The sequence below is a fragment of the Syngnathoides biaculeatus genome, chromosome 7 (assembly GCF_019802595.1).
Source record: "Syngnathoides biaculeatus isolate LvHL_M chromosome 7, ASM1980259v1, whole genome shotgun sequence".
Taxonomy (NCBI): Eukaryota; Metazoa; Chordata; class Actinopteri; order Syngnathiformes; family Syngnathidae; genus Syngnathoides; species Syngnathoides biaculeatus.
The window spans coordinates 2,282,628-2,310,462 of record NC_084646.1 but is presented as its reverse complement, the minus strand read 5'-3'; the positions used below and the strand labels follow the sequence as shown (position 1 = coordinate 2,310,462).

Below are 27,835 nucleotides of genomic sequence, written 5' to 3'. Positions count from 1 at the left end.
GCAGTCAGAGTCCTAAAGAAGGTCATTTCCAGGAAAGGAAATATTACATGTAAATGAATCTAAAAAAAAAAATGGAATGATAAAAAAAATGTAATACTGGAAATTCCTCACACAGGTCAAATTTTTTATCAAAATCTAAATTAAACAGTGTACATGTGAACGAAAGGCCAAAACGCAAAGGAAAAAAAAATGTATTTTTTTAATCATCGTCGCGTTCGTGCGGACAGACTCCGAATCAAAAAGCCAGAGCCAAGTTCAGTCCCTCAGATCTCATCCAATATCCTCCCAATCAAAGGCCTCTTTGAAGTTCAGCTTCTATGAAATTGGTGTCAGGTCGGAGTTCCAGCAGCCAGAAGGTCGTTTGAAGCTTTATTGCCCGACGCAACCTCGGCTACCTTTGTGTTTTTAGCATGGGGAGCGCTCTTCATGTTAAAGTGGCAATCAATGTTTGGACGTATGCAGTCAGAATCTCCCGGCAACCCGGAAGCAGGTAGACATGTCATTGTCCGCTTTCGCACGGCGACGGAATTGCCAATCATCCTCGAGGATGCTCTTGAAAGTGGCCCAGGAAAAATTGTGAAAACTGGGAAGATCTGAAGACGTTCATCTTATGACCTGACTTTAGATGAATATGAGTCCCGATCGGGGGGAAAAAAAATATTCTGCATATAAAACAACAGGGTACGTTATTGATAGTGGCCGAGAGCATTTATCTTCTCAAATGCATATTATAGGTCGGTTCGTATAAGGGGAGAAGGACTTTGTTCAAACAATTATACAATAACGTTATCACATTACACTCAATTGTATGTCAAGTGAAAATGGAGTTTAAAACAAAATTAACCCATTCGTGGGTAGCGTCCCATTTTTGGGACATCATGATTTTCACGCATTATATCCTTCAGTATATCAAAATATTGAAGTGTTTAATTCTGAAGCCATAATTTGGTATCAGGAGAGGATAACTCATGGGTCAAAAATAGCACGGAGTTATTTTCCTTTCCTTCCTGACCCAACATGGCTGCCTCAAGGACACATGGAGCGTTTTCCGAGAAGAAAGGGAGAAAGGTCAGGATAAAACCAAGTTTGTCTTCAAAATCCTAATCCATCAGTATTTATTAATGCGTAAGTGTCGTTTTAGAATAAGAATTAATTAATAAACATATCTCTAATAGAACTGATAACATACCTGTCTCAGTTTTGGGACGCTGCCCGCGAGAAGGTGCATCTTTTTTACCCTTTGTTTTATGCGTTAAACGAAAAAGAAGTGTTATTTCCTTGATTATGGCCTGTGAGGAGACTTATCTCAATAAGGGAAAAAATTGCCACCCTGCCCATGAATGGGTTAAAATGACTCAATAAACTGCAAGGAGTGACTCAGACTAGGTAGAACATAAAAAGTCATATTGTCCCCTGAAACATAAATATGGATGCACACAACACTGTGGAGTCTACTGGAAAACTACCGTAATTTCCGGCCAATAAACCGCGACTTTTTTCACACGCTTTGAACACTGCAGCTAAATTGTGCATTTTTTCTCACAGGCACAAGGGGGCACTCGAGCAGAAAAGGTAAGAATGTGGAATGGTGGAATATATGTGCCGAGGAAGTGAGTTTTACCTGTCCGGCCCTTTTAGCGGTTACTGCCGTGTCTCAGTGATTTTTACCGGTATGTTTTTTTTTTTTTAAAACCGTCCCTGTTATTGCGGCGCCAGCGTTAGCATGCTAGTGTTAGCGTTGCGGCACTAGCATAAAACTCTCTGTGTACCGTTTTTCTCTGTAAATACCTCGTGTTTCAATGTGGGTTTTAATGTGGGCACTTGCGGCTTTTACATGCATGTACCAAATGGTATTTCCTTTCCAAATGTACTGGGTGAGGCTTATAACCAGGTGCGCTCTGTAGGCCGGGAATTACGGTAATCATCTGAGAAATTCTGTGTTGGCGCCGCTGTATTGGCTAGCAAAATATTTTGAATGCAAACAATTTGCCCAAGAAAGAAATGGAATGAGGGGGAAAAAATGCCAATCCCAAGCTACCACGGAAATGCCAAGTACAGTACTACACTCTCCTTGTGATATGGTGACATCCAAGCTTTCCTGCATTTTAGCAAACATATGAAAACAACTTTTTGCCCTTCATTTTGCACACATTCCGAGGATCAAATTAATTTGTCTTCAGCGACTGAGGACAAATTCTCCCCCCCATTAACCCTGCACTCGTGTGACAGGCGGATGGGCGGAAAAATGACAGAATGGCAAAAGGGTGGCTGGGTAATCGCGAAGGGGTAAGCATGCGTGCGCCGCTATTTGTCGTCCCCGCAGGTGAGACGCCGGCGGCAGGTGAGACGTGACCGGGCCTAATTTTAAAGCCTCTATTTGGTGCCTACTGAAGCGGCATTGACATCCCCCAACACACACACACACACACACACACACACACACAAACACACACACACACACACTCTCTAATGGTACATCACACGCCATCCTACGCTACGTCTCACCACGTCTACTACGGCCTTGTCTGACAGCTGGCGCGGTTTGACAAGTAAAAATGACACCAACAGTTGATTTTCGGCAGATGACCTTGCCGCCCTGCTCAAACTACAAATTCTGAAAATGTTCCTCTGGTTGAGAAAAGTTTTAAAGGACACGTTGAAAGCGTTCCCTTGATAAAACGTGTGACACGCTTCATTCAAAATGCCCGGCGAAAAACGATTACAGCATAATTACCAAAAAACTTTGTTCTCACAAATCATCTTTCCCAAATATAACAAATGGAAAATGTTGTGTATCCATTCCAGCCACAACAAACCCAACAAATCTTTTTGTATGTTTTTCTGCTCAGGGAAAATACCACTCTAAAATATTGTACTTTCTTGAAAAAAAAAAAAAAAAAAAAGAATACAAAGAATTCAAATTTGTGTATCATGATTGCAGCTACTTCTGGTGAGTCTAACCTGGCCACTGGGGGGCAGTATAACTCCCATGCAGACAAAAATAATATATACCTGTCACTTTTTGGAGCGCCAACCTCTATAAACTACCAAAAAAAAATCCTTATAGTGAGCAAAAAATCCTTATACTGAAGCAAATTATATTTCAAAATAACGGAAGGAAAAAGCACAAAGTTTTTCCAATGATTTTTATTGTAGATCTCCATAATTATAATATCTTAAGTTAATGTCTAATTATCAAAAGTATATTTAGTGGCATTACTGTGTTCAGAATGGTATTCGTGTGTAACCTTTTTCACCAACTCTAAATGCTGAATTTTCTGAATCCGTATGATTTGTGATATACGGCCGTATATGTAAGATTCACCACAAAACCCGTATGGACTACGGCTAAACCGTACGAGTTGACAGGTATGCAATATTGTTGTACTAGTGCAAGTGACTCAATAAGCCACAATAATATTTGTAATTTTCCACAGAAGATAAAGAAAATATGCTTGGATATTGTCGTACTGTCTACTTGTGTTGCCGCAGAATTTGTGTTCAAATATCTTTTGGTTCAGGCGTTATCACACCACCACATAGATGCTATGTGTTAGTCTTTCTATGGCAGTTGCCATTATGTGTTAGCATTAAAATAGCAGACTTGAAGGTTAATTTATGTGGATGTTTTAAATACAGCTGTAATTGGGCTTGTTTTATGTTTATCCATCTTACTTTTGCCACTTATCCTCACAAGGGTTGCGGAGAGTGCTGGAGCCTATCCCGGATTTCAACAAGCAGGAGGCGGGGGGACACCCTGAACTGGTTGCCAACCAATCGCAGGGCACATGGAGACAAACAGACACACTAACAATCACACCAAGGGGCAATTTAGTGTCTCCAATTAATGTTGCATGTTTTTGGGATGTGGGAGGAAACCGGCGTGCCCGGAGGAAACCCACGCAGGCACGGGGAGAACATGCAAACTCCACGCTGGCGGGTCCGGGATTGGACCCAGGTCCTCAGAACCGTGAGGCCAATGCTTTACTGGCTGATCCACCATGCTGCCTTGTTTTATGTTTAGTTAATAGTAAAACTTTAATCTGGGAATGGCAATAAACATCTTCAAATCTCTTTTTTTTCCTCCCAAAAACAAGATGTTCACTCTCTGCCGCTTCCTGTTTTCAAGTGAGTTGAGCTAAAGTGAGTTGAACTACAGCACACTAATCTAAAGGCAAGGCAGTATTATTTCAATTTGCACAACTGTCATGTAAGTGTGGGGCCAATCTTTCTACATAGACAGCGCACAAAAACAAAACAAACCAAAAAAAAATGGGGGCTGTGCACTTTCACACTTGATGGGTAAAGCAGCCCCCCCCCCAAAAAAAGTAAGTAAAAGCAATATAAGTCACATTTCCATAATATGCCCCCTTTAATGCAATTTCAACTGCCATTTCATGTAATGGAGATAAACATAATAATTCAATGGCTGCAGCACTTAGGTTTTACCCAGACACCTAAACTGTTTCATAGCGCTATTTTTATTTCTGCTCTTGAATCACTTTTTGTTGTCGGTACAAACAGAGGAAAGATCGCCCAGTTAATGCTATTCAAATACAATTCAAGCATGTTCTAGACGCTGGTAATGCATCTAGTTTATAGCCGCATCATATAAATGCATTCCGCAATCTTATTCTGCCATCCATACGGCCCTAAAGGGTAAAATTTGGATTTTATATTTTGGCATTTGCATCCACCCAGAGACGTCACATTGCGATATTCCATTTTTTTCCCCCTCCCCCCGCGCACTAAAGTGCCAAGGCCACTATTTTGAGAGTGAAATTGCATTGTGCAGCTTTGGAAAAATAAATAGCGACGGGCTGTGCATGCATACATTGGGCGCTGGTAAGAGATGGAGACATTTATTTCCGTGCACACCCTGAGGTGAAAGCAGCTCCGCTTTTTTTTTTTTTCGTTGTTTTGTTTTTTTTTGTCATTATCTATGTACCAAAACACTATTTGTCTCTTGTGTGATCTAACATCCTGCACAACACAACAATTCAGCTGAGAGTTTATCATTTTTCTGCATTTAAACAAGCAGTCTGCGTCGGGAATAAAGCGTATTTTGTTGTCACGTCTTGTCAGTTTTAGTGGAAACAGCCCTCTTGATGCACTTTGGCCACCCTCCGTTTACGCAGGGGACAGGTTCTTTCCCCATGGAACGAATGCAGCGGCCAAAAGGTCTCGCAATTAGGCCAGTGCATTTTCGCCCGGAGCGGATCTGACACAATCGGCTACGACGGCGCCCTCCTAACAGGCTGCAGCCACTCGAAATCTGTCTGGTGTGGTTACAAAACATCCAGTTTTTAGATTTCCATGTTACAAAGCCAATGCCGCGATATGTTTAAAATTAATTGTATTTTTTTGACAAAGTTCAACTGCATGTTCTGTAAATGGTAAATCCCAACACAGCCAATGACAGCATTTTGAAATGAAAAAACGGTAAATTAATTCATTCCGTGACTATGTCAAAACTTCTTAGTATGGAACAGTAACAATAGACATTCTTCAAAGAGTATAAACAATATGAGTATGGACATATTGTCTGTCTGCATGTGTTGCGCCACTGTTTTTGCTGAAATATATCTTGCTATTAGTTAACCCCTCTATGCTGTTTCCCATAATGCGTTAGCATTAAGATAGCAGACTGAGGCATAGTTACATGGTTACGTAAATTAAACACAAAATGTGAAACTATAGTAATTTCCATCTGACAGAGCCCACCTGATTATAAGCATCACCCAGTAAATTTGTAAAGGAAATAACATTTGGTACATACATAAGACGCACTTGCGTAAAAGCCGCAAGTGCCCACATTGAAACACGAGCTATTTCCAAAGACAGTGCACTAAAAGAGTTTTCAAAGTTAAAATACCTTAGCTAAGCTTAACATAGCAACAACACAGTAGCACGAACAGGGCTGGTAAAAAAAAACAAAAAAAAACCATATCTAAATCACTGAGACGCGGGAGTAACACAGAAGCAACACATAAGCACGATGCTAACGCTAGCGCAGCGCTAACGGGGCCAGTTAAAAAAAACAACATACTGTTAAAAATCACCGAGACATGGCAGTAACACAGCAGCAACACACTAGCACAGTGCTAACAGGGGCGGTAAAACAAACAAACAAACAAAAAAAAACATACCGGTAAAACTCATTTCCTCGGCACATATTTTTCACCAGTCTCACACTTAGTTTTTCTGCTCGAGTGCTCCCTTGCAGCCATTACAAAAAAAAAATGCACAAATTGACCGCATGATCGGATAAGCGGCAGGGTTGAAAGCATTTGAAAAAAAGTTGCAGCTTATAGGCCGGAAATTACCGCATCTGTTTTATGTTTCAACTGAAACTGGCATTAACCCTTGAAGACTTTTGGGAAGAATGGTTCGCTATCGACCAAACTGATGCTTGTTGTGAAGTGAGCAGAGTTCACTGCCAACAAGTTTTTGTCTCACCTGTCAAACCAAAAAAAAAAAAAAAAAATAATAATAATAATAATATTCTTGTCACTTGTATCTGAAGACACTGCAATCCAACTTAATTTATCTTCAGAAATCGGCAAAATTAATGTTATGATAGCTACAATTGGAATTTTAAAGACATTACCTAAATGTGAGGGAAAAAATATCTCCCATATTATGCAGTGGAGGACTATGAAATCTATAACAAACCATGCGTCAAAAGAGAGATGTTTTGACCAGAAGACTGAAATGAAAAGATTGATCTATTTTTTTTCTGGTGCGCATAAAAATGGGCAAAACAAAGCAAGAGACTGTGCATGTAATCATCTGACAGCAATGCTCAAATGTTTAAAATGTATTGCTTGTCATATTTCTGCCCGTGTGTGCTTTAATCTCCTCCGATCTGTTGCTGGACCCGAGGCCTGCAGTGCACCGCCCGATCTTCCAAGCGTGACCTCACCAGGAGTGTGTGTGTGTGCGCGCGCCGCGCTGCTTGATGATCACTCTACTTTCTTATGAAGTGGAGTCATTAAGCAGCAAGAGGGAACAAACGGGTGATTGCGGTGATTTGACAGAGGTTGCCTGGGCCAAATCGCCCAATCAGAACCTTTGTTTGAACTCCTCCAGGTCAGCTCCAATCAGCCAAGAGAACACACGCATACACTTTATAGACACGCGTGCATGCACACACAATCACAGTTACAAGTTTACCATTCTTTGTAATACTGTTTTACAAACCCTTTTTTTTTTTTTTTTGCAGAGAAGACAAACGTTTCCCTTAACTCAAAGGTTCCCGTTTTAAACTGGTGGTGGGGGGTGATAAAAGTAAACCGGTGTGGGGGTTTTGAACATTTTTAAGTGAGGGGGTGTGAAACAATCCGCAACCCGAAACTAGAAGACGAAAATAAATGTGCTAGTTCACCAAGTGCAAAGATTATTTTCTGATCACAAAAAGCTGAACAGATTGGCTGGCAACCAGTTCAGGGTGTATCTCCGCCTACTGCCCGTTGACAGCTGGGATAGGCTCCAGCACTCCCCGTGACCCTCGTGAGGATACGCGGCAAAGAAAATGGATGGATGGACGGAAAAAGCTGATCAGGCATCACAGTGGTCAGGCACATCTGCCTCCCACTTCTGAGGACCCAGATTCAAATTGGGCCTTGCCTGTGTGGAGTTTGCATGTTCTCCCCGTGTCTGTGAGGGTTTTCTCCGGGTACTCCAGTTTTTTCCCACATCCCAAAAACATACTTAATTCAAGACTCTAAATTGAATCTAAGTGGGAATTGTTGGTTGATTTATATGTGCCCTGTGATTGGCTGGTGATCAGTTCAGGGGGTACTGCTAGTCTTGCCCGAAAGATACACGAGACGCCCGAAAAACCGTTGTTGCTGTAGCCAGGCAATCACATTGTTCAGTCGACTTCTAGTTCCAGGAAGGCAGCTGCTTCCTTCGGGCGTTTCCACTAGTCCATTCCGGTCAGCGTAGGGTTAGGTTGCGCGGTTGAAGATGTGCTGGGTGTCGTGAGGGCCCTGCCCGCATTTCGCAGAACGCCGCCCTCAGAGTCACCACCGGCTGCCTGACCATGGCTAACGAGGACCACCTGCACCGTGAGACCAAAGTCCCACCGGTGAAGCATCACAACGAAAAGCTCGCCCGGCAGTACCTGCTACGCTGCCAGCTACCCGCGTACCCGTGGCATCAGCTGTCAAACAAACCGCGTCATTCGCGCTTCCTTCGCCGTGAAGTCCGTAAACACCGTCGAGACATCGACGGAGACGTCCCCACCGACACGGTGTTTGACGAACAAGCCTACCGAGACGCGCTACATAGGCTCCACCGAACGGCTACAAACCGATAGTCCATAAATTTCAAACCTTTATAGAGCCAAGACACATATTTTACAATTGAAAAATCCCACAGCACACCAACAAAAGTAAATGTCACCAAAAATGGATCAATTCATTACAGTATGTACTTCCTGCCATCTAATAGAAGAGGATGTTTTTGTTCTGTCTGTCATTGTGCCTCCCTGGCATAAATAGATGAATAAAGATACATTATTTCTTGGAATAAATGTTTTTTTTTTTTTTTTTAGCAATTACATAAAATTGGATAACTTCCCACGGCACACTTGAAGAGCGCTCACGGCACACTAATGTACCCCGGCACACTGTTTGGGAATCACTGCGATAGTCATCCTTGGTGCCTGCCCTACCCCTGAGGTGGACCGAACCGAAAATCGATCTTCCGCGGGGCACAAGATCCAAACCAAGCAATGGCCCGCGACGCTAGTGAGCATAAGCAATACAGAAACGGAACAAAGGAAGCAATATGTTCTGGTAAATTTCCACGACAAGTACATCAGGTGAGCATTTTGTGATGTTAATCGTGAAGGTACGGAGGGAAATTCATAACCACAGAAAAGGAAATGGAACTTTACGACCTAGAAAAGGTGGACACGTCTCGTCTCGACTGCTTTTTTAACAGTAAATCGATACTAAAAGAAGACATACAAAAGACGAGATATCTTCCCGGCTGAGCAAAAGTGGCAACACATTTCTCACCTGCCTTCAAAGTAAGGTTGATGCAGATTATTTTTTGTTTTACTTGAACAACTATTACACTGATTAAAACGAGATAGATGCATAGATCTGTCTTTATATTTACGTAACCTCCATGAGTTTAATTTGTCACGTCTTATGTGTTATCTGTCTAAGTGTCAATCTAGCTATCGGTCAGTCAGACAGACAGACAAATAGAAGTAGGGCTCTTCTATTATGGGCTGTTTTTCGAAACCATTTCACAAAAAAAGCGCACCGCTTTGCGTGGTGCAGAATAGCCGCATCCATTGTTGTCACCACTGCTGCACATCAATTCAGTTCTTTTGGTGTGCTTAAGGGGTTCAGAGAGAACAAGAGAGTGAGGAGGGGGAAAAAAAGAATGATAAAGTGACCAAAATTGAGCCCCAAATTGATCCGCAGTCTGTTTGTCCCCCAAGACTTGGGCTGGCCGTAATGAGAACAACGGGACGAGGCGGGCCCGCGCGGCCCGTCGTCTCTTCCCGCCGTCTTCTTTGAAGGAGGAGTTTGTTTCTCAAGGTGATTGTCGGGGTGATAAGGGAGAGGGTGTTATTAAGGGTGACAGCGGAGGTGCTGAGAGGCAGCGGCTGACTGGATAACCTTGTCGCCCGTCCTCGCCTCGCTTCCTTCCAGCGGCGGCGGCATCTCCGGCCCGGCTGGCCCCGCGCGCCCTGCCCGCCCGCTTTCTTGCCGCCTTGCTTGTATTCTTCCTCGAATGCCGTCTCCAAGATGGATTTTACCTCCTAGCGGCAGGAAAACTGAACATGATTCCTGACCTTTCCCTTTCTGTGTACAAGGGTAACCTTTGCGGATCCACCAGGAGACTGTCACCATGAATGTGTCTTTTTAAAAAAAAAAACTTGTGTTTCGCCACATTTATTTATGCATTCCTGTTCATAACTAAGCACACAGAGGAAAAGTGATAACGGTGAATATTTGTGTATCATGAAATCATATCTTGCAAAAAAAAAAAATAAGTCATGAACCTTAAAATGTCAAAACGGTTGTTAACTTTAACCATTTTTTTTTCACGAGTTTTATCACGTGAAGCCTTCTGCTGCCCGCGTCTGTGTGCGCCGAATGTGTGTACCGTTAAAGCGGTGGGACCACTAAAATCAAATACCCCTGAAGTGGTACACTTTAGAGTACAGTGAAACCTCCGTTTTCACATGATCTAGTCTTGGTGCGATTAAACATTTGGTCCTCGCTTTTGCATATCCGCTCAGTTCAGGGGGGCAAAAAAAAGCTTAGAAAGGTTATCAAATCTTGGAATTCAAACCAACATCATTTGAGACTCCAGCAAATTTTGTGCTGAAGCGTAATGGCTGATGACAAGATAACATGAAAAATTACCAGAGTTCACAAAAGTCTGCAAAAAAAAACTGAATCGTAAAAAGACAAGTGACTCTATGGTTTAATCTATAATAAAATAATTGCTTAAAAGATTGACTATACAAGTAATTATGGCAGCCTAGGACAATTTACAGGGAGTCCTCGGGTTAAGACGGTCTCCACCTAAGATGTTTCAACTTTACAACGCCCGTCCCCCATCCGCCATTTTGTCTGGCTAAAGCTTGTCCGTGTTTGCGTGCCGGGAGTATCTTTGCATTTTTCGCCCTCCTTTTTCAAGATTATCGCCCAAAAGAAGAAAGCTATGTCTTTTAGCAATACTTCTGCAGCTAAAAGAAAATCCATTACCATGGAAACAAAGGGTGAGAAGCTCGGTCATCCGGGAGGGGCTCATTGTCGAGCCACTACTCCGTCGCATTGAGAGGAGCCAGATGAGGTGGCTGGGGCATCTGATTCAGATGCTTCCTGGTCGCCTCCCTGGTGAGGTGTTCCGGGCATGTCCCACAAGAAAGAGACCGCAAGGACGACTCAGGACACACTGGAGAGATTATGTCTCTCGGCTGGCTTGGGAATCCCTCGGGATCCCTACAGAAGAGCTGGAAGAAGTGGCTGGGGAAAGGGAGTTCTGGGTATCCCTGCTGAAGCTACTTCCCCCGCAACCCGATCCGGAAAAGCGGTAGATAATGGATGGATGGATGGATGGATGGATGGAAACGAAGCTCAAGATCATTAAAAGATTGGATAAAAGACAGACACCAACACCACCAAGGCTTCAGTCGGTCGACCGTGGTGACAATTATTAAAGACAAAGCCCGTATTTTAGTGCATGTGAAGGGTTCTTGTTCCTATGTCGGATACAATGATCGCAAAGCAAGCTTCTTGGATACTTGTCGAGATGGAGAGGATTGAGGACCAGGTTTCCTTGGCAATAGCTAAGCACAGCCTTTCCTTCTCCATCCATCTTTTCAGGAGTAATGCTAAGTACATTATCTTGTTTATTTCAATGTATTTGTTTTTTTATCCAAAGTATTTTGATATAAAATCTGAATTTAATGGTGGAATCCGACTCAAACCAAAATTTGAGTTAAGTCCCTACTATAGAAAAGGACCTCAGTCGTCGACCGAGGACTCCCTATAAGTGACTTCACGTTAAGGACCACCAACTTGGAAGTCAACCAGCATCACTTTGGGTCTCTCTCAGTTTGCTCAAGAAAAAAAAAACAACAACAAACCAAAGGGAAAATTACAAAATAGTGCACATAACCACTTGCTAAACTCACCACATCATCAGTCTGCTTTCTCTTGTTGTTCTTGGTCGTGTCAGCAAGTTTGGCGTTGGCATTATCATTAGTCGTTTGTTAGATAAGGCTAATTGATCTCCACCTCGCCGGTGTATTAGCGAATCGTGCGCGACTCCTTCCACTGACTCTGCATAACTCTTACAGCCTCAGCACAATCTTAGCCTCGGGAGCAACGCACATCCCTGCAGAAATGATTTCATCATCCCAACCGCTCTGTCTGCTGCTGCTGCCGCTCTCCTGATTTTATATCTACAGTACTTCACCTGCAACAACCGCACCGACCCACCCGCCCCAAAAAGACACATGAAAGACTCGAAACTTTACTTTAACTCAAATGGCTTCTCTTATAGCTTCAAGTTTTTCACTACCTCCAGGGCTTCCGCTACAGTTGTAAAGTGCAATTTACTTTCAAGCCAATGTGGTAAATAAGAACGTAAAATGGTAAATGTGCATTTGTTTACAAGCGGAATAAGTTAGGAAGCCAATGAATAGGACGTGATTAAAATGAAAAACAAAAAAAAGTAAAAAGTGTATTGTTAACAGTTAATGTTTATGTACCGTAATTTCCGGCCTATAAGCCGCGACTTTTTTCACACGCTTTCAACCCTGCGGTTTATGCTGTGATGCGGTTAATTTGTGCATTTTTTCTAACGGCCACAAGGGGACACTTGTGCGGAAAAGGTAAGAGACCGGTGGAATATATGTGCCGAGGAAGTGACTTTTACTGGTCCGGCCCTGTTAGCCCTGCGCTAGCGTGTTACTGCTGTGTGTCAGTGATTTTTCCCAGTACATTTTTTTTTAACTGGCCCTGTTAGCGCAGCGCTAGCATTAGCGTTAAACTCTCTGTGTACCATCTTTCTTTGTAAACATCTCGTAGTTGAATGTGGATTTCAATGTGGGCACTTGCGGCTTGGACATAGCTGCGGCGTATGGATTTACCAAATGGTATTTCCTTTACAAATATACTGGGTGAGGCTTATAACCAGGTGCGCTCCGTGGGCCGTGAATTACGGTATTCAGTGGTTAGGGTTAGGGTTCAGTGAACTTGTACATAAAAAAGTACAGTACATGGCAAAGAGTAAAAGTCATTTTAGTTGAGAGAAGATTGTGGATTACAACAATGCAGCATTCAGAGCTGGAGTTGGGTGAGCTACCTTTAGCAAGTGTGTTCAATTTCTAATTTCTGTACATTTAGCATCAAATCTCAGTGGTTTACGTACCCCATACAGCCCTCTTGGAATCCCAACCGGCCCAGGCAGAATAATTTATATTGCCTAATATCCCATAGTACCTGATTTTGACAATACAAATGAATCAATAAACAAGTATGACCATGACAACGTGCGTAGTGGAAAAGGGGATTAAATCACCTCAAGGTTCTGAGCCTATTTGTGGGAAATGGACGGTTCTGGTCTTGTTTGACTACGTTTTTTTTTTTTTTTTTTTTTTTCTCTGTGTATGCCAGAGGGGATTTGTACAAAGTGGCCCGCCGCCCGCCTTAGCATTAGGATTAGTTTACCGTGATCCCGACAACCTCTGAACATGCTCCCTGTTATTTAGAATCTCCCCATTTGTGCCCAGCCAAGCAGATTGTGACTGGTAATCTATAGTTTTCTTGCGTCCAAAGGGAGCAGAAGTACAGTTCAGCATTTTGCCCCCGCCCACCTCCCCTTCCCCGGTTGTTGTTGTTGTTGTTGCAGCCATATTTTCCTCCGATTTATATTTCTCTCCATCTTTCCGAACTTCAGTGTCTCCGAACAAATTCTCCTCCTCTGCCCGTCTACTCTTCCCAATCTTGTGTTTTTTCATCAATCCGCCTTTTTCCCCCCCTTCTTCGAGCTACCACCTCTCCATCGGTGGGGAGATCAGTGAAGCTTAGAGTCCTTCCTGCTTGCTTCATTACTGAGCTTTGTCTCTCTAAGAAAGGAGAACACCACTGATGTTTAATACATGGAACCACTATGTTGTCTTTTACGCCAGATAAATTCATCATCAAAAAACGGAGCGCGGAACAGCAGTCGAGCATGTAGCCCGCGTGCTCTCAATCTAGATGCTCCCTTTCCCCCCCCCCTTCTTCCCTACCCTCTAAAACTCGCTCTACATTTTAACTTATTGGACCTCGCTCCAATTCTCCCTCTCATTCTTCTGTCACATCTCAGTGAGCTTGAGACGGGGGTGAAGAAAAATGTAAATGTCCTTCAGTTGGAGTAAACATCCAAACACGACACAATACAACAGAGCTACTTAGCGCATAGCATGTAAAAGAGACATGTTTGTATTATGTACGATGCATTTTTGTTTAAATACATGTCCGACAGCGCACGGGTTCCTATTAACCTGGGATGTGAACCCCCCTGCACTCCCACCACCGGGCACGCGCATGCGAGTTGTGCAGTATTTTTGCCTGTTTCTCCTGTCTGTGTGCGCAGTTGAGTGGGCGGAAAGCCTGCCTTAATAACGCCAGCGCCTATTTCAATCCAGGCCACCTCGGCGGGCCGCGGCTCCGGCCGGCTGTGCTCAGCAAGCCTGCACCACCAACTGAGCCTGGCCTGACAGAGAAACATGTTCCTTCTCTCTTTACTGAACCATCCTCGGGTTCAAATCGTGATTGTTTTGAATTAAATATGAGCAAGGTGGAGGAGAGAGGTAGCCGAAGTTCACTCGGTATGTTTCTTGCCGGGATGAAGATAAACTCAGATCACCTTCAAACTCCGCACTACAGACAGCACACTAGTAGTGGCACCCCCACCCCCACCCCCAAACTGTCAAGGGCCATCATTAGATGTTCAAACAGTAATCCCGAAGAAATCTGATCTAACATCTGTGGGAAAAGGTGGCTGAGGTTCAAAGTCATGTCACAAGCTACATTTTCCATGCCTTCAAAAAGAGACTTCATAATTTCACACAAAAGACAGCCAACGAAGCTGAATTCAGCAATCAAAAAGAGTACCTTTAGTTCTTGGAGTGTGCTACTTGTCCTAAATTTCTAACGCTTTTCTCCAGACTGTCGAGAATTTTTGTTCTGTTCTATTCGCAAGAACATATGACCCAACATCTGCGAAAAATAGGGAAAGGTAGCTGAAGTTCAATGTCAGGTTACAAGAGACTGAATTTTTTTTCGTCTGGACCGCACAAAGATTTGATTACCTTCAACCCTATTTTTTTGTCAAAATGAAGAAAAGTAAGGAGTTTTACTCAATAGCGCTGAGGAAGAATAAAATGTACTTGCAAATTATTTAAAGTGTGCTCCCAGTGACAATTCTCCAACACTATCACACCTCCATATTGAGTCTTTAACATGGATTTTCTATAAAAATGTCAATTTAAATAAAAAAAAACAAACAAACTTGGTTTTGTCATACGAGTGTCCAGGAAAGTTCATTCTGACAGGAGCTTTTGTATCCACGTATCTGTCCATTTTCCAACCCGCTTATCCTCACAAGGGTGGTGGGAATGTAGCAGCCTATCCCAGCCAACTCACTGACTCACTTTCGCCCATCCCAGCGAAAGTCAGTCAGTCGCAGGGCAGTTTGTCCATTTTTGGATAAGACCTGATGGACCTTTCCGACCTGTCAATCACTCGTATAATAATTGCCAATCAGATAGCTGCATTGTCTTAACTCCTGGCCTGACACGCCCCTCTCGCCACGTTGTCCCACAAGCAATGCTGGTTTTCGGTCACATGCGGTTGGAAAAGTTAATGCTACGAAGAAAATGCTCCTCAGATGCGCTTGGGGAACGTGCAATTCTGATGAAAGATATCCGGCTAGGTTACGAGGGGCCCGGTTGATTCATTTTCCAAAGCCTAAACAGCAGTTGAGGAAGTGTCTACGATGGATTAAGGGCTCGTGGAAGAGCACGCGTACAACTAAATGTGGACAATATCAACAAACACAAGACTGAATGTTCGAAGGTAAGCGAGGGAGAAGTAACTTCTCTGAGTTTGATTGAATTATTATCAGTGCTTTACACACTGCAGGAGAACAACTTTCACTTTGTTAGTATATCACTGACCTGCTGAATGAAGTGTGTCATGTTTTATGCCGAAGAGTCGGGTTAATGATAGGTAAATGTGACATCTCATGCAAGAGGAATGTCTATTTGCCCATTTGTATCACATGGGACTTTTAAGACAGAGCACCGGGTTCCATTACGAGCCAAGTCAAATGAATACACCCACTCACTTATACAGACTACAATGATATTACTCGTGATCTTTCCAAGTAAAAAGTACTCACCCTGCTTTACATGTGTAGTGCGATTCCACAATTTTATCCTGTTGAATTTCAATATGAAGTTTGTGAGGCGTCAAACGTTTTTGCTTCGATCGACAACATTTGGCTGTAACTCTGACATTGCGTCCTGCTCCGTCCAAAATCTTAATTCCGTGTGCATATCCTTGTGTGAAATAGCTGAGACCTCTCTGTGACAAGTCCGACGCATTTGGAAAAAAAACATACCCCAATATTATGTGGAATACTCGATAGAGGATCCAGTTCAAGTTAGACAGGTCCGTTGGTTGCCTCAGTGTAGAAGACCCATGTCTCTAAGTAAATATGATAAACACCTGGACCTGTATTCCTCCTGGCACGTTTTCTGATCTTCTCTATCTTTAAGTACATTTTCACTGTTAAAGTAAGAAACCGAACTAATGTCTGAAGTATATTCAACACACAATAGCCAAGCTAACCATGCTCAAAGGTACTTGTATGCTTTTTACCTTTTACAAATCTTGATTGCTCCTTCAAACTTTCAGGAAGTGGGACTGTTTCGAATGCATGACAAATTTTAGTGTGCCCTTTTACTCTCCGTTCAACTTAAAGTAAGCGGAACAAGCCGCGCCGGAGGTTTTTATTTTTTTCCTGACTAGGGTCACCGTCTCGTCGGTTATACATTCTGATTACAAACCGTGATCTAATTTTCATTTGTAGTATGAGAGATTAGCTGGAAACAAGATCTAATCAAAAGGACTAGATGCAAGGACGGAGAGGAATTGTGACGGTAGAGAGCAAAACGTTGAGGGGGAAATCAACGTGGCTGAAGCTGATTTCTCCAGTGTGACGACGCAGAGCCATCTGAACGGCCCTTCAAAACTGAAATATCAGCAGCAGTCAGTGCCAGTTGTCAGTCCCATGTATGATGGAAAATCAATCTCACTCCTGTCTCTCTGAGGAAAAAAACGGGTGAGGCAGGTCCCTGTTGCCTCTGTGCGGCACCACCCCCACCCAACCCCACCCCACTCCTCCCACACAACAGCGCCCCTCGACGGTCCGCATCATCGGTGACGGAGGCATCCGAAACCACGTGAAACATCTGCTGTTCTGCTAGATTAGCTTGGTGATTGGCTATTAATATTAATTTCACACTGTGTATTTGTTAAGCGGCAGCAGGAGCTGACGGAGTGTTTGGATGAATTTACTCTAGCGTACAGCTTCCCCTTTGATTTTGCAGGAGACCGTGGACTCTGAGTCTTCTGTGTCGCACTATGCGGTTCACCGGTTTGTCTTTTTGGTGTCGGATTAAGGGAGAGCCCCTGAACGAAAACAACTGAATGAAATGTCTTTGGGTGATGAAATATTAAGAGGACTTTGTTAGATGAGTTTTGCTTTCATCCTAAGAACACAGTTTGTTCTGTTTGATGCCCGACGACAGGCCATTTCAGTTTTAAACGCATTGCTACATAGGGACCCACGTGGTCTTTGGCTGCCGAGACACCCTGGAGGAACTGAGGTCCAGCAGGTATAAAAACTACTGTGAAAAGGTCTTCCCTAATGAAGGTGATTTGAACTTTCCTCCCTTTAATGAGATTAAGGTAATAATTACAATAACGTGATGCACTGATGAGTAGCTTGCCCCTATTGGACCAGAAGAGCGGCCCTGAGAGAACAACCCAGACCGGGTGTCTATCCCTGGTGGATCGCCCTCAAGTGCACATAGGAAGTAATTAATTCTTCCACCACTTTCTTCGTTAGAAGATGCTGCCAATTGAAAAGCAAATAAGATCAAATGACAAAAAAAAAAAAACCCTCCATGGAGGAATCTACAGGTCATTTCTTGCCTTATGACCCCTTTGTAGAACTCTCCCTTTATGAGGAAAAAAAACCCAACATATTTACATCTTTTTAGGTACCAAAGCTAAGGCATCCAAAAGTAGGCCATAAGTAGTATGAGCAGTCTTAACATTAAGCATGAGTTACTGCAGGAAAACTGGTTAAAGAAAGCCACGTATAACATGTTTTAAGACCCCCAAGTCATTAAATATAATGACCGGAAGTGATCTATATTTAATGTGATATATATTGGCAAACTATCACAATCATACTCCATCACAGTGGATCTTTCGCGACACTTCTTTTTTTGTACTAGAGCGATAAAATTTATGTATATAGGATTGACACATTGCTGCGCGTTGATTGTTCGACAGAATGGACCTTTCCGAGCAGTCAATCACTCGTAGAATAATAGCCAATCAGATAGCTGCATTGTCTTGACTCCTGGCTTGCCACGCCCCTCTCGCCATATTGTCCCACAAGCAATGCTGGTTGTCAGTAGCGTGCGCTTGGAAAAGTTTATGTTACGAAGAAAATGGTCCTCAGATGCGCTTGGTGACCGTGCAATTCTGATGAAAGATATCCTGTTAGGTTACAAGGGGCCCGCTTGATTCATTTTCCAAAGCCTAAAACACAGTTGACGAAGTGTCTACGATGGATTAAGGTTCGCGAAAGAGCGTACGTACAACTAAAGGTGAAAAATATCAACAAACACAAGGCTGCGTATTTGTATCACGTCAGACTTTTAAGACAGAGTCCTGCATTCGATTACAAGCCGAGTCAAATGAATACACCCACTCTCTTAAAAAGACTACAATGATATTACTCATGATCTTTCCAAGTAAAAAGTACTCACCCTGCTTTACATGCGCTGTACGATTCCACTATTTTATCCTGTTGGATTTCAATATGAAGTTTGTGAGGAGTCAAAGTTTTTTGCATTGATTGCCAAGATTTCGCTGTAATTCTGACATTGCGTCCTGCTCTTAATTCCATGTACACATCCTTGCGTGAAATAGTTGAGACCTCTCTGTAGACCTCTCTTGGACAAGTCTGACGCATTTGGCAAAAAACATATCCCAATATTATCTGGAATACGCGATAGAGAATCGACTTCAAACATGTTATGTTCAATCGCCATTTGGAAAGCTTGTGGGACATGGCTAAAGGGGTGGAGCTTAAGGCCGCCATCGGAAAGGTCCATTGTTAAGTCAGTGTTAGCAAGGGAATCAAGGTCTAGAACGAAACTAAAAACAAAAGCATTCCACAATCTGCATCTTTCTATGTCAGTTTCTACGATGCCTTTTCGAATGTCGACAGATTTTAAAAATAACATATTTCATAGTGGGCTTTATTATACTTAATTATACCCCCCAACATTTTTAGAGATGAGCTCTCCAACTGTACCAACTATGTCCTTCTACACAGATGAGTAGTATCAGAACCAGGAATTTGTTCATGTTGGATCTCCACCAACGCTGACTGTTCGATGACCTTTCGAACAAAAAGTCATAAAGAGATTCATTTTACCACTGTGTCCAAAATTTGTAAGGGGGCGAGAGTTCCAATTTTACGAACCACAATCCTTCTAGAATGCTTAAAACTATCAGAACAGAGACTTTGCACGTTGCAGATTTCCACCAATGCTTATAGTCGAAAATAACTTAAACGGAAGTCCATATTTTCAGTTCACCAATGTCGTAATTGGGATTTTTATTTAGTTTTTGCCATTACATGAGTCTATGGATCCTTACTGTTGGACAAAAATAAAAATTAACTTCCATGCAAGTCTTCATTTTCATTTTCACGCCCACATTTGTAGGCGTGAGCTGTCCAAGACTTTCACCCACATTGTCCTACAATGTTGGTATGTCTCCAAGCCAGGTCCACAGCTTTTCTGTTTACTGTTTGAAATAACTTCTGAAAGAAAGGCCAAACAAAGTAGCTTTCGAATTCCACTCCCATATTTTTAGGGGTGAACTTCCCAACTATACCCTCTACGACAGGGTGCCCAGACTTTTTTTTACTCCAAGATCTAGTTTTCAAACAGCCTGCCTCTCACGAGCTGCCGACGACGGGGGGAAATGATGGTCCCAATGTTATGTTATTAATTTTATGTGATATATTATAATATATATATAAAATACAGAATTAGCTTTTTTGTGCAGTGTATGTCTATGCTTTCATTCTGGATCAGGCTGGGCCAAAGTGGAATTTTAAAATGACACACCATCTCATCCTGTACTTTCTACTTTGGCTTCAGACCAGACCTTTCCCTCTCGAAAAGAGATAATCTCGTCCAGTTTCACCACTTTTTTTTAATTATTCACATACCCCGACAGTCATTGCATCTTAAAACAACAGCATTTCTTCTTTAACTTTCTCCATTAATATCGAAAGTAAACATAAGCAGCATGTCTAGCTCGTCTTTGCTCTACGTTGCCCAGACTGCGTTGCTAACTAAAGCAGCGCTGGTGGACGCTGTCATTATAAAACACATTGATTGGCTGCGTATGTACTGTAACATTTGTAATTATGAGTGTACGTCTTTAAGAGCAGGGATGGGCGGGCGGATGTAAGATAAACTAGGAAAAAGAAAGTGTGGTGGAGCAGCGGCCGTTGTTAAAGAAAGTTCCGTCTGCTGCCTAAAAGAAACCAGTGGCTTCTTCTTTTCATTTTTACAGTATGTATGTGAATTGTGCCACTGGATGTAACAACCAGTCATCCCTCACTCATTGAATCACATTGCAAAATGCCACAAACTAAATAGCTGTATGTTAAACTTGCAATATGCATTGGATTATTATTTTTCTGTTGCGCACAACGCAGAATATCTGTGAAGAGACTGTATCAGTGGTGCACAATTGCGCACACGCTCAGTTTAGAAGGAACATTGGCTGACGTCTTTTTTTTTTTTTTTTCTTAGCACAACGTCCCGCAATCAACCAAGACTGCCTCGATTGATGTAGTGAGCAGCCCTGCTGTACGACATCGGGATGTGTCCAAGCCGAGATTTTGGCCATTTTAACCCTAACCCATTGGCAATATGATAACGTGGAGCCGATGTTCCCTGCGGCACCACTCCGACTAGTTCATTTAAAACGATGTCCGACCTTCAGGTCTGCCCCCGGCGCTCGTTCCGTCATCGGCGGTGACTTCAGGCCGGACAGTAAGTGGACAACGCGTTGACTGACCAGCGCGTCGTGGGAACTCTCAAAGTGGTCACTCACAAGCAAGTAAAGAGGCAGCTGAGTGTCGTCATTAATGTGGAGATGCAGCAGCGCAATGGCTAAATCAATGGAGCTATAGGGGACATCAATCATTGGCTTATACAATCACTCCTATTAAATGGTGAGTGAAGGTATGGATGCCAGGAACCAATGGAAGCATTTCCTCAGCGAGCTTCATTGGCCTTTCCACAAACTCTCTTCCTTTGAAGCCTTGTTTGAAAGGCAGCCAAGTGCCCGGCCATCCTAATTCGCACCAAATCGGCAGAGGTTTTGAGGTAAAGCCTCAGAAGTGCCGGCGAGGCAGCTGTATACACTTGGCATCGCTTGTGCATTTCTATCCCGCCTCTTTTTCACATCCAAACCTCTCCTCTGCTTTCTCTCAGAGCTGCAAAACACTGTTCCTTTTTTTTTTTTTTTTTTTAAACAACAAAAGCAGACTGCACTGTTCAAGAGATGCATGCGGGGAGGAAAAAACAAAAACAGCAATGTTTCTCAACCTCTTGAAGGACGCCTTCTCATCCCATTAACATATGCGCGCCGAGGAGTAAATACATTCCTCTAAAAAAGAAAAAGAAAGAAAAAGGAACGTTCAAAGGCGACAGAATTAAGCCCAAGTAATGAGGATCTTGGCGAGCAGTGCAAATTTATTGATTGTTTGCCAAGCTGCACGCGCTCTCCCCCTCCAAGTCCTCTTCCCTCTGCGCTGTTTATGCTCACGTTTCGAAGGCACAAACGCAACCTGAGCAGTGCGAGGTTTTAAACTGGGCAACTTGCACGGCCATAACGCCACGGTTGAGCTTAATCACCATCTAATTCACGACGCTGCGATGATAATGCACTTGGCATAAGGAACAGTGATAGAGGGTTGGGTAACAGGACACCCCATCACAATAACAGTCTTTAATTCTTTCACGATCTCGTTGCAGCACAAGAACCGGATGAAAATTGAGTAAATCCCTGTCGATTTTAACGAGCTACAAATCCTTCAAAAAAGGGGTGCATTTATTTTTTTTTTTGTTATGAATACATGTAACGAGCTGCCAAAGAAAGAAGACACGGATTCTGTTTTGGCTCGCGTTAAATGTGGATGTTGACGCGTGTTTTTTGTCTCTTCAATTTGGTGGATAGGGATTGAGGTATAATAAACAGATTTGAAATCAGATTAAAAACATACAAAATTAGTACGTTGAGAGTAGACTAGATCAGAGGGGAAGCATGAAAGGAATTATCGCATCACAGATGCTGCAGTTGAGGAAAATGGGCCACAGACTTGAATGTCAAACAGTAGATCTCCACCAAGGCCGAACAATTCTAATTTGGCACTGTAGCGCAAACACTCTGGCACGTCCTTAAATTAACATATTTCCACAAATCATATCCAGGGGCGTTAATTCACTCAGCTACGGCCTTTATTTTAGAGAAACACATTTTGGAATAATATTCAATGATACTGCTGCCATATTTCTGTTTGCGCCAAGTAGAAGGGGATTTTAAAATGAAATAAAAAGGACTACTGTAACAAAATTCTGAGAAAGGGCGAGAATCGAGGCAGAACAAATAAGTCGTTTTGCTGCCTGGAAAATGCAGACAAAATTGTAGCGCGATCCTGTCAGAATCTTCTGGAATGCTACTTGCTATTTTCAAATATCGCCACATTGTGAACGCTGCACAGGGAACTTGTTTCCAGCATGCAGTCAAACGAACTTTAATTCATGACCCGATGCATTTGTTCCCTAATTCTGCTCAACCAAACCAACAAAAAGCAATGACAACATCCTTAGCTGATATAAAAAAAAAATAATAATAAATAGCCGGTTACCTCCACGGCTCTCGCTGTCAGCCGGTTTCACCTGGATGGGGCGAGTCATCTGTTAGGGGGAGACAAGAAAAACGAGGGTTAGGGCTGTGGTTTTTTTTTTTTTTGTTTTTTTTCAGTCCATCGACGTTAACATCCTGTCCTCCATATTAATAACTTTTTTTCTTGAAGTGCAGGCCAAAGTATCACTGAGACTATTTGTTGTCTGCCAAAGCCGCTTGAAGAGCCCGCTAGGCGGTCTTGTGAGAGGTTGGAGGGGCGATTGAGTGGGGAAGAGAAGAGGCAGCCCTAATAAAGGTGAATCCCACATCAGGACGAGTGAGAGGGAGATCAATCTGGGGGCTATCGATCGGGGGCCCTTTGGGCCGCCCGAGAGTGTCTGTCTGTCTGGGAAGGATTCTATGGTGAGAAGGCTCACTCTAATCCACTAGACCCTGATAAGAATGGCATTGGCGGGATTAGAAACCTCCATCGGTCGCCGTTGCCTTTGAGTCACGCTGTCAGCCTCTCGCACGTTCTCCCGTCTCATGTGTTTCGTCGTCGTTTGTTTGTTTGTTCAACTTCCGCACAGGTAAAAGTTTCAACTGTTACCAGAGGTGGCAAAAGTACCGACACTACAAAGTCGAAGACACTCGTGTAAAGAAAGACTCTGGTAAAAGTGGAAGTGATGAGTTCAAAGCCAACAAGCGCCATTTAGACGAAAATAGAGACATGCCTACTAGCAGACTGCCAATTAAGGCGTCGTTTGAATTTGCATTTCCTAACCCTGCAAACCAAACAGCTTCTATATAAAACTTTTGAAAAATAAAGGTTCATTTTCCCCAAACTGACAACTACCTTACATGTTCCGCTGCAGCTACCGTCATCCCCTTTAAAGCCAAATAAAAGCCCAAAAGTATTTACGTCGTCACGTACTCGTCGTTCGCACGTCCCCAAACATCTCTGTGCTCGTAACTTCTCATTAACTCATTAAATATGTTAATATAGCTTCAATTGTGCTTGAATTTGAGCATAAAATACGATGGGTTTCAACTCTATTGCCGATGGTCATTTGCACGAAACGATTCCAGAGAGATGATGTCTGGAAACTCGGTGAAATGGACGTTAGTGATCAGGTCCAAGGAAAACAAGGAAACCTTCGCACATGTTGGTCACAATCAATTGGGTCAATTCGACAGGATCTTGAAAATGGTGGCAACAAAGAAGACAGCAATCAATGTGACTTGTCTCTGCGATTGAAGCGTTAGCATTAAGTTCTAGTTCGAGCACATGCACCTGTTAATAGCTTGTATTAACAGAACATTATACTTTCCATTTCAGTGTTATTTTAGAGTTGAGTGAAAAGGTGGGAATTCTTGCAGTTGTCTGGTTTTTGTGATTACTCCCCCTCCCCCTGAGTTTCTCAACTTTGACCTCTTTATTGCTTACTCAATGTTAACTTAGAATACCCTAAAAAAAAAAAAAAAAAAAAAAACAGGAGTAAAAACGAAATCATTTTGACGAAGTCACAAAAAACGGCTTTTGTGTTTGAACTCTTAAAGTACTGACAAGTCCTCTACATAGGTTAAAAATTAAAATGATTTGAAATTTAGTACAAATATCAAACAAACTCACTGTCAATTATTTTGAGAACTTCGCAACTCAGCCTGGCTTCTCTTAATAAGAACGAAGTTATGTATTTCCTCGACTTTTATGGATTTGAATTCTTGGTTTGCAATCAAGTGATAAACACCGCCATTTCTACAGACAAGCGAGGCGTTGCAGACGAGATCACCACGGCAACGTCCACAGACCCACGTGTAGGCGGCGAGCGGCGGTTGTTTTCCGCCTACTTTAATTCACTCGATGTTGTCGCCACAGCTCGATATGTACGGAGGATCAAACTCTGTGAAGATATCGATCCGTATACACTCCACAACTGCATACTTTCAAAGGATCTGAAAGACCTCAATGAAGTAGAATATCCCGACAATAGAAATCCACATGCTTACCGCGTACAAAATGATCGTAACAGACTTTCAAATAACCATTTGCCTCGTGTACTCGAGCTTCAGTCACATCTGCACGTCGTATATTTGCAAGTGACTTTTGTGACCGTTTTTTTTCGATGACTCCATTGTATCTTCTCCTTCACGCAATCTAATCTTTGGAGTACGGAAAAATCCCTTTCTAGTGTCTCTGTTTCCGCGATTTCCACAAAAATCTGGAATGATGACAACAGAGAGCTGACTGCTTGTTCGCAACAATGGCGGTTAAGTGCCCTGATGAACGACCCAGCCATATATTCCATGTAGTTCACATTGTGAAGCGAGTAACAAAAGACGCAAAAGCCTGTCCCAACATAAGCAATTTCAAGGTTACAAACAATTGAAAATTTTTCATTTAGCCATTTGCACATTTTCATGAAAAACAGTGCAAATGCTTTGTCGTCATTGTGAGCTGTGTGCCATTATTTTCCCTCACTACCTCTCATTACACTCAGAGGGAAACAATATAGACCTTCTAAGTGTCCTTCGTCATTACTATGAGTATTGTTGATATGCGCATGATTGCAAATTGGCTAAAGCGTGTTAAAACCTGGTGGCATGGTGGGTCAGCTGGTAAAGCGTTGGCCTCACAGTTCTGAGGCCGTGGGTTTCTATCCCGCCCCCGCCTGTGTGGCGTTTCCATGTTCTCCCCTTGCCTGCGTGGGTTTCCTCCGGGCACTCCGGTTTCCTCCCACATCCCAAAAACATGCAACATTAATTGGACACCCTAAATTGCCCGTTAGTGTGATTGTGGGTGCGGCTGTTTGTCTCGATGTGCCCTGCGATTGGCTGGCAACCAGTTCAGGGTGTACCCTGCCTCCTGCCCGTTGACAGCTGGGATAGGGTCCAGCACTCCCCGCGACCCTTGTGAGTATAAGCGGCAAGAAAATGGACGGATGGATGTTAAAACATGATTGCGATGACCGCAAAACGACAAATTTGCCATGCTCGAGGTATCTACTACCAGGCTTTGTCATCATCACAGCTACAATCTATACATATTAATTTTGAATCAGAATCACAGTTAAAAGCATATGACAAATGTTAGTTACTTCCATGTGTATTTTGTCGCATTGTCATCCCGTTAAGTTACCAAGAAGGCCTGGGAAAAAAAGGGTCAGATTTAAAGACAGGCCAGTCCAATAAAAGCATGACATGTTCAAGGAGAAACACCATAATGGGATTTTAAAATGTCTTAATAACATGCTGATATATGGGGGAGAGGCCCGGGCCTTATTCATTAAGTGCTAAACGTATCCATTTTCACCTTGAGGAAGAGAGTAACCTTCCTTCGCTGAAATTATTCCATAAATGTACGCGTCGTAAATAATAACTAGCGCCAGATACGTCTCTGTAGAAAAACAGCGAGGGTGTTATGCGTGTGAGGGTTGCGGTTTTGAGCGCCTCTCCCGAGCTGTACGCATGTTCTTTCTTCCCACCATAGCGCAAAGTAACTCGAGTTTGCTAATGCTGAGCCACCGGGGGAGACTCTGCTCCGGCTGCATGCGCGGATAGATTTCAGAGTCAAACGCGTCAGTGTCAAACGCGCTTGTACCCTGACAGAAGCACCTCTGAACCAGAACAAAAAACATCCTCAAGACACGAATCACAGCCACTGGAAATCGTTGGATTCACCTTCGAAATGTCACGCGGACAAAAGATGGCTTGGTGCAGAGGGTTGACTTTTTGTTCAGGCGCTTGACAGAGGAGGCCAAATCCGTCGCCGTGCTATGATCTCAGCCGTCTCCGTGGGGCGCCCGCGTGTTGGCGGCGGCGCGCTCTAAAGCTAGTTACTGCTCACGCTCCGACATAGCGGCTTAATGGCCTATTTATGTGGCCGAGAGCAATGCATGATGGTCCTTAACAGCCATTACCGACGGGTTTGGTTTGTTCCATCTCCCTCAAAGCCGGAATGTGGGACTTCCAAAAATAAATGAACGTCTGTTATATCCGAGCTGCTAACAAATGCACACAATGCTGATTAAGCCTGCCACTGATAAGCGGGGAGTATTGGGCTTATTCACGGCTGTCTGATTGAACGGCGCTGGTGCTGGCTTGTCAAGAAACGGCAGTGTTACACGCGCACGCGGAAATGAGATGTCATGTTATTAACGATGTGAACTGTGTAATTTAATTGAGCTTGTTTCATCGACACATTTAATACGTGATGTTTCACTTGAAGGAGAGTTTGAGCATGCTGAGAATCTCATAGAACAGGAAGAACTTCCAAAGTCCAAACAAAATGATCTGGATAAAAATACAAGGTACGACCCAGGACACGATGGAGAGACTATGTCTCTCGGGTGGCTTGGGAATGCCTCGGGATCCCTCCGGAAGAGCTGGAAGTAGTGGTTGGGAAAGGGAAGTCTGGGTATTCCTGCTGAAGCTACTTCCCCGGCGACCCGACCCAGAAAAGCGGTGGATGGATGGATGGATGGAACTCCAATCTGGAAACAGCATTTTCTGCCTTTTCTTTACACACAGAAATCTATCCTTTTCTACACCATTTGCCCACATGAGTGTTAGCTAACTTTTGCTCACGATTAAACACAATGATGCCCAACACCACACAACACTTAATTTCAGCAACAACTTAGAAACACAAAAACATACAGTGCTACAACCGTATATTTATTTAGTTTCTTGGGGCAGAGTAACCATGTGTGAGAACCAAGAAATTTAGCAGCCTTTTATGGTAATATTTCAATTCCGCAGGTTCTTGTGATGGGAGACACACAACATATTCTCCAGAAACCTACAAATATTCTTGGTCTGACTCGATCATTGCCATTTATCATACAAAGGAATGATCGGCCATTAGAGGTGCAAGAGAGCATCAGCAAAAAATTGAGGCTGCCTGGCTCATTTTGTAAGAAAGTGCACTTTTTTTCCTGACCTTTCACGAAACACAAACAGCAACAAAATTGGAGGAACTTGCTTGTCCTCATCAGAACGAATGTATCAGTGATCTCGGGAAAAAAATGACATTACAGACATTCATATTATAAAAAATGCAT

The 27,835-nt window shown here is 43.1% G+C and overlaps 1 protein-coding gene across 1 annotated transcript in view; it reads right to left on the bottom strand.

The window, feature by feature from the left end:
* celf5a (cugbp, Elav-like family member 5a) overlaps positions 1-27,835 on the bottom strand; it is a 339,264-nt gene that overhangs the window by 138,241 nt on the left and 173,188 nt on the right. Inside the window, exon 3 of the mRNA XM_061824403.1 lies at positions 22,795-22,843. Coding sequence (XP_061680387.1) covers positions 22,795-22,843 — 49 coding nt within the window. The remainder of the gene's footprint in view (positions 1-22,794; positions 22,844-27,835) is intronic.